Source organism: Montipora capricornis, chromosome 5, assembly GCF_036669925.1.
Source record: "Montipora capricornis isolate CH-2021 chromosome 5, ASM3666992v2, whole genome shotgun sequence".
Lineage (NCBI taxonomy): Eukaryota > Metazoa > Cnidaria > Anthozoa > Scleractinia > Acroporidae > Montipora > Montipora capricornis.
This window is the reverse complement of record NC_090887.1, coordinates 15,900,231-15,907,730: the sequence shown is the minus strand read 5'-3', so window position 1 is coordinate 15,907,730 and position 7,500 is coordinate 15,900,231. Positions and strand designations below refer to the sequence as shown.

The 7,500-nt window shown below is 37.9% G+C and overlaps 1 protein-coding gene across 1 annotated transcript in view; it reads left to right on the top strand.

The window, feature by feature from the left end:
• Nucleotides 1-7,500, top strand: part of LOC138049619 (solute carrier family 15 member 2-like) — a 26,442-nt gene that overhangs the window by 11,440 nt on the left and 7,502 nt on the right. Inside the window, exons 13-19 of the mRNA XM_068895994.1 lie at nt 1-42; nt 1,989-2,024; nt 3,848-3,936; nt 4,480-4,561; nt 5,410-5,532; nt 5,730-5,891; nt 6,856-6,902. The exon at nt 1-42 is cut by the window's left edge and continues 3 nt beyond it. Of these exons, the coding sequence (XP_068752095.1) occupies nt 1-42; nt 1,989-2,024; nt 3,848-3,936; nt 4,480-4,561; nt 5,410-5,532; nt 5,730-5,891; nt 6,856-6,902 (581 nt within the window). The remainder of the gene's footprint in view (nt 43-1,988; nt 2,025-3,847; nt 3,937-4,479; nt 4,562-5,409; nt 5,533-5,729; nt 5,892-6,855; nt 6,903-7,500) is intronic.

The following is a 7,500-nucleotide window of genomic DNA, read 5'->3' as shown; positions in this document are numbered from 1 at the left end:
TCGCGCTGGACACTTCAAGCTGAAGAAATGGATGGTGATATTGTATGTAGTTGCGACTCCATGTCTACCCCCCCCCCCCCCCCGCTGGCCCCAGGGGTACTTGGGTCAATTTTTGCCTCTCCGAACCCCGACCCCATTATAGTCTATTCTGTGGCATGGCCAATCATAGACCCCATCTTAGTAACCTGCGATCAGGCTCTATTTTAGTTTCGCGTGGTACGTAATGTGGAGTTGGCAAAACGAAAAATAGAGCCTGACCAAATTCCTCTTCGAAATTTCTTCCGCCCAATTTTTTTTGATTGTTTGACATGTCCTTCTTCGGCCAATCAAATTTACTTCCATTACACCAATACATGCGTGGACGGGAGATTCACACTAGTTTGTTTTGACCACAGTTAATTACAGGGGAGGAATATTATAAACAAATCTGAAAGTTACCGTTGGCTTTAATTTGAGAAAAACATGGGGAATGTTTTCGACGCCTATATTGCGGCAAAGGCCGGTGTAATTCTTCCTCCGAACTTCACTGAATATGCAATCTTTTAAGCTTGACATCTTAATTTGTAATTGAGATAACCTAGCATTCTGTCGTTGGACGGTTTGGCAATAGATTTTTAAAGAAAAAAAAGAGAAATACATTATTCCTTTAACGTGCTTGCCCATGAAGGTTTCTTTGGTGATTTTTTCGGGTAATATCTTCAGTTGCAGTGTATTTCTAGAATTGCGCGCAGTAAAATCATGATAAGTTTGGCCGTTAATTTTTTGATGGAGTATGAACGGTAAGATGGACTCGGGAAGTTTCTTTTATTTTTGTACAATTGGTCTCTCTGGAAACATGCCATTTTAGTTTCTGGAGTGCGAGTTTTAAGTTCAATCAACTGGAAATATTATGAAGCAATCTTGACTCCAAATTGTGCAAACAAACCGTGTCATGTACACTGTAAGTAAATAATGCCGTTTGATACACAGATGTTCAAAACATGCATTCGTGTAACTTGCGATTTTATCAGCATCTCCTCCTGTTGATATATATTTCCTTGCCTCATCCAGGAAACCAATATGCATCGGCTTTCATTGCCATTTGAAAGAACCAGCTATTTACCTTTCAAAACATTAGGGAAGTTTGTGCCAAAGTACTTTCAACCACATGGCCACTGAGGTCAACAACGGAATCGCTATTTTCACTGTTTCCAGAGATTCAAGCCCGATTCTGGACAAGTTATGAGATGTTTTAGATGGCATATCTCCATTTATACAAATAAAATCAAGTTGCACCGTCCACGGCATTGTAAGAACAAAAGGCAGCAAATTTTTTCGTACACTTATGGCGGATTAGTCTCGAGGACTTAGCGAGAGCTCCGCGCAATCACGATGGCATTTTCACTTCCGGCGTTTCAACAGCCAATCAGATCACGAGTTTGGTCGGCCAAAACTTGGCCGACCGTCCAGAATTCTTGAGAGACTTTTGGTCAGGCCCAATTTTAGCGAGCGACGACATAAGAGAACATATGGGCGAAGCTAAAAATGGGCCTGATCGCAGGTTACCATCTTAGTCACTTTTGAGCAAATGTCACTTTCACTATCCCAACTTAGTCACTTTCTGGTACATTTGCTAGCTGTAAATATTTACAAACGTACTGTACCGAGCCAACTGTTAAATCTTAAAACAACAGCACAAACCATTTTTTAACTGGGGATCTTCCTATTTTTAAATCTCTGCTTACCAGAATTTTCTTATCCCAGAAATCCCAAAAATGTGCGACCCCATTCTAGTACATGTAACTCTTCTAAAAATGTAACCCCATTATAGTCAATCCAGTTGTGAAAATGCAACCCCATCAAGCAGCACATCCCCATTATCCTCTTATAAGGAAGTACCCCCCCCCCCCCCCCCCTTCAGGAGCTACCCTCATCGCTTGATCCAAGTGATGTTAGTTTGTAATGAAATAATGAGTAAAAACTTCTAATTTTTCCTTGACTTCTTTTAGGGTGCACTTGGAACTATAAAACCAGATCAAGTCCAGGTTTGTGTCAGTGTAATAATTATTTTGCCTTTGTCAAATGTTACAATCTTGGACAAAGCTTGGGAAAATTTGATGCTCTCATAATGATTACTTTAAAGTCCTTCTACTTTCCCCCCTCCCCCTAGTCCAATGTTGCTTAAGAAATGGTCAAAGGCTTTGCACCACATTATCAACATTGGTATGGAGGAAAGGGGGGGGGGGGGGGGGTGGGGGAAGGATCGGTATCCCTGGTGAAAAACCTTACAAGATCTTCAAAGATCTTCATTAGGATCTTTGTGGATCCTGATCTTTATCCATTTCCTGTAAGATCTTGTAAGTGCATATCAAATAATGTGCTGGAATTTTTCCCAAGAGTTTTGTCCAAGATTGTAGAACATCAAGAAATTGACTACAGTGCACTGGCATTTTGTTCAGGTCTTTAAACTTGCCTTCCTTCACTAACTGTTCATTACAAGACTAGTGATGCCATTGTTTTGAAAGTGATAGAGAAGCATCCAAACCAAGCAAATATTCTTTCAACTGTGTCTGCCCAGAGGATAGAAAATGCAGTGGAATAAATAAGCGACTTTTTTTATACAGGTGTCCATGGGGGAGGCTCATTTTTCATGGTTGCTCACTTGTTATGTTCCACAGAAAATTACAGTTTGAGGGACTGTTGCAGCCAAAAATCCTGAACAAAATTGTTGAGTTGTTTTAAACCAGCTTACATGTACCTATAACTAAAAAACTTTTCTTATTAAAGTGTATCCCCTTTTTGCTGTTTCCCTTCCCCGCTAAATTGATAATGAGACATAACTGGGTTCTTTGCACTTCGTGCTGAACAACATTGCTTGCAGTCACACATGAAAGAAACACAGTGTAACACTAGTGTTGACACTACTCAATTGTCAACTCTCTGGTGTTTTGAATCCTTTGGGAAACACTGAACAACAGAACTTGATTTTAACTCTAGTGTAAACTCCCTAATGCGACTGCAACCTTTGTGTTGGGTGGGGCACTGGATGTAGCTGAAAGTTTTTGAAATCATGGTCCAAAAAGTAAATAGCAAAGAAAGAAATAGATCAAGTAAAGCTGCAATCCTTGCAGGTATGAACGCAATTTTGGCAATTCATAGAGAAGCCTGAAAACTTCAGGACTTAACAGGGTTTGAACCCGTGACCTCACGATACTGGTGCGATGCCTTAACCAACTGAGCTAATTAAAACCACTGACATCCCATACAGGTGTCATTTGGGAGATGGTCATTTGTGTGTTCTGATGTTCCCCTGAAACAAATGACCAGCTCCTAATGTTAGCTCAGTTGGTTAGAGCATTGCACTGGTATCACAAAGTCTTGGGTTCTAAACCTGTTGAAGTCCTGAATTTTTCAGGCTTCTCTAAGCAATTGCCAAAATTGTGTCATAACTGCGAGGATCATACATTGTAGCTTTGCTTGATTTCGCATTGGCAGTTCAACATGTGATTCATTTCATATATCTTTCACCAAAGAAATAGGTCTCAGCTCTTTGGGCTGTGTTTTTCAGTGGAGTTAATAAGACAGTGATACTAAATTAAATGGTGTTTCAAGTTATTTTTTCTTTGGCTTATACTTCTATGTGAGTGCTGTTTATGATCAAAGACAGTGCAGACAAGGTGTTAATTACAATAGAGGAGAAGAGAATTAATGTTTAGTCTGTGTGAGGCAACTCTCTTTCAGTGTTCCAGAGCTGAAATAGTTTTTGCATCCAATGGGTTCATTTAACTACCAGTATCCAACAGTAGGTGTTCATGAATCTTATTCATGGTAGTTGTGCTCATTCTGTTTCATTTTCTGTTATTTGCAGGCATTAAATCCTGTATTTATTCTGATCATGATTCCTATCTTCGAAACTGTCATTTATCCCTTGCTAAGAAAGTGTAATCTACTTGTGAGGTAATAATAATAATAATAATAATAATAATAATAATAATAATACCATTCAATGTTGGAGTGATGCAAAAAAACTGCCTTGTTGGGAACTGCAAGGATATTGAGGAAAGTGTTGGAAATGTGAAGAAGAGATAATTCTGTTAGCCTTTGGTCATTTGTTATGACTCGCCTAACAAGAAAAGACAGCATTGGCAACAGCCAGAACATGATGTTGAAACTTTATAATAACAATAATAATAATAATAATAATAATAATAATAATAACAATAACAATAACATAGGTTCGTATTAAGCGCATTTCTATATCCCAATGCACTTTACATCATGATAAGAAAAATAGCCTATGCAAAACATTATACATTGAACTTAAGCATAAAAATCAAAAAATATTTGGAGTTTTGTGGATGTTTTAGTGGACTTTGGATAAAAATTTACTGTCTGACTGTATGTGCTCACTGACTTAATTACCTCAGTATTCACTTTGCCATTCGAATTAGTGACTAATTCCAAGTAGATTTTGCCAAATATGTTTTATTGGTATTTTAGGCCCTTACAGCGAATGTGTGCAGGGATGCTGCTGGCAGCATGCTCATTTGTGATGGCCGCTTTTATTCAGATAGCGATTCAAGTAAGTTCTGGATATTTCATACTTGCCTGAGTAAAGAGATTTCAGACCTGTTGTTTGAGCACTTAGAAAGCCAAGTAATTTGAGATGTTCTGTGAAAATAACCGTTTTCAAACCCAGTTCCAATTTTGATCAGATGATATAAATGAGTTAAGCCTCATTTACACTAGCAAGTTAAAAACTTGCCAACTGTACACACATGCAAGTTTTTCCTTGACTTTTTCCATGGTAGTGTAAATGGAAAATATGACAAGGTTTCCTTGACAAGTGCACTTGTCAGGTAATTTACACAAGCAAATATCGTCCTTGACAAGTTTTGCCTTGACAAGTGTCCTTGTTCAAAAACTAGCATGCTAGTTTTTGAACGAGTTTGAACGAGGACACTTGTCAAGGCAAAACTTGTCATATTTTTCCATTTACACTGCCAAGGAAAAATTTTCTAGGAAAACTTGCTAGTGTAAATCAAGTGAGGTCAAGTAGTTCTTTGTTTGCATGTTTACATATGCAAAAAAAGTACGAAGCCAATATCCAGCCATCTTGACCGAACACGCTTGGTCAATAAAGGATTTATTATATGGGATAAAACACCAAAAAATTATCTTTGATCTTGTGAGACCAAGTGAGAAATCCCGAGCTGGCAAGATAGCTCCATCTTGACCGCTCGCTCAGGTAGCCAATGACAGCGTCGGATTTGGTTCATCTTGCCTACTCTTGGGGCTAGTCGTATAATAATGTCAGATATTGTTATCATCTAAGTTCTTTTAGTTGTTGTTTATTTTTTAAATTTCTGCGTCTTTTAAGTTTGTGCAAGACACAACTTGGTAAAATTATTTTGTTTGGTTCTCTTACAGAAAAGTCGTGTAGTAGTAGTTGAACCTCCAACTTCCTTTGCCAATCTTCGCGTCATTAATGCAGGCGTGTGTCCCATACAGGTGTTTGGTATTGGCCTTAATACTGAGGTCGCAGTCATGAAGGTATAGAAGTTATGTCATTAAAGTTAAATTATGTTGGCCCATCAGCAGTAATAGTGAAGAGGCTACTAAAAAATTCAAGTAGTGGTTTAGAAGGATGTTTGTACCACACGTAGAAGTGATTAATGGCTTCAGACTTAAGAGTTACATTGTAAAGCCATTAACAGTAACAAAATTTAATATTGCAGTTTTCCTTGTAGGCTTCAGAATATATTCATGTCCCAGTGACTTTGGATAAAATTAATGTCAAGACTGTCAAATGTCCAACTTCCCTCAGCAAGTTCTTCCAAGTCTCAATAACCGATAAACAAGTATCCACCTTTGTTGTTGGTAGAGAGAAAAACGCACTGATTGGAAAAATTGTAAGTTGAACAGTTCTGAAATTTTCTTTTTACCGCATTGCTTGTACTCTCGCAATTTGATTGGCTAAGAAGAGTCTAGACAACGCTACTCGCGTCAATTGAAAGTTTCATGCAATCGTATTAGCTAATCAGAAATTCTCATTTTGGGAAAAAAACCAATATACCTAATCAGCTACATGTAACTCAATGTTGTATCCAATTCAAATCTCCCAGGACTAAGATTCTTTGTGCATTATATTGGCATGATAATGTAGCGTTCATATTTAAAATGGTATGGAAATACTTGGAACAACATGTTTATATTCCCAAAGGGTTTGAATTGGGTACAGCATTGAATGAGCAAGTGAGGTCTATGAGATTGTGAGAACATTATAGTTAACGCTTGCTCTAGCTCTCTTTGTGTCACGATCGTGGTCACGCTCTGAAATAAACATTTTCTTTGGTGTTGAATATTGGCTGCGCCTGGAGAGTCCACAACATTTTGACCACTGTGAAGACGAATATCATTGTCGATAAGGAGTACAGACAATGCTGAACCACATTCTGGTCTATCAGAAAGTCAGTCAGTTAGCTAACAAATGTGTCAGCTATTTATTTGGTCTCTTAGGGTGCGTTCGATTGACCGTGTTCCGGAATAGGAATACGTGAAATAAAATTGTCAAACACCTGCTAAAATGCTATTTTAAACATATCTTTATTATCCTTGTTGCTTCAAAACGCTAGAAATGCCGTTTTAAATCATCACTTCAAGTATTCTTATTCCGGAATAGGGTCAATCGAACGCATCCTTAATCTGTCATGTAGTCCGCCAGTCTGCTTGTGAATCAGTGAGGCAGTCAATGAATGCCAGTCAGTAATTATGATCTTTTTTTGTGTGAACATGTCAACGATGAACTAAGAATGAGAGTTACTTTTTTAGGGGAGAATCTTGTGTGTAAACCCAGCCCTTTTATTTCTATTTTAGTTTAAAGATATTGTTGAACCTCTTAAAGGTGGTGTTACAAAAGTCAGGTATGTTCTTTGAGATATTTGCTGCTGCCTTCCCAAAATGCGTATATTTTTTACAAAGAAAATTCTTAGAAGGCAGCCCTGTTCGCTCTGTTGTTGTTTCTAAAACTTTGATCTCCTTGTTCTAAAAAGCCGGATTTTTAACATGTTTCAAAGAGAAGAAACCAAGTTTTAGAATTTAAAAGGCTAATGTGATGCCAAATGATGATATTTTTGGCTTGAATTAAAAGGTTTTTGCGTCGTGTTTTCGCAGTTTGAACATACCGCGTGGGCTTCCGAATGATGTAGTTTTATGACCCCCAAAATGCCAAAAAAGTAGAACGAAGCAATGCAATAACCGCTTAAAACTGTTGAAAACAATTTAAAGAAATACAGCAAAAGGAAAGAGAAGCATGGGTGGACACAAGTGGACAAGATTGAAACGGATTGCATTTGGTAATCTTGAAAAACGTCGGCCGGACGTTTTTCATGTTTATGGTAAATCGCCTGGATAAAGGTCGTTTTTGCTCGCGATTATCTTGTTTCTGTTGTCACGATAATTTTATCAGTAAACTAATTCCACGTTACCATTTTCGAGTTTTAAACTCGTGATTGACTTTAT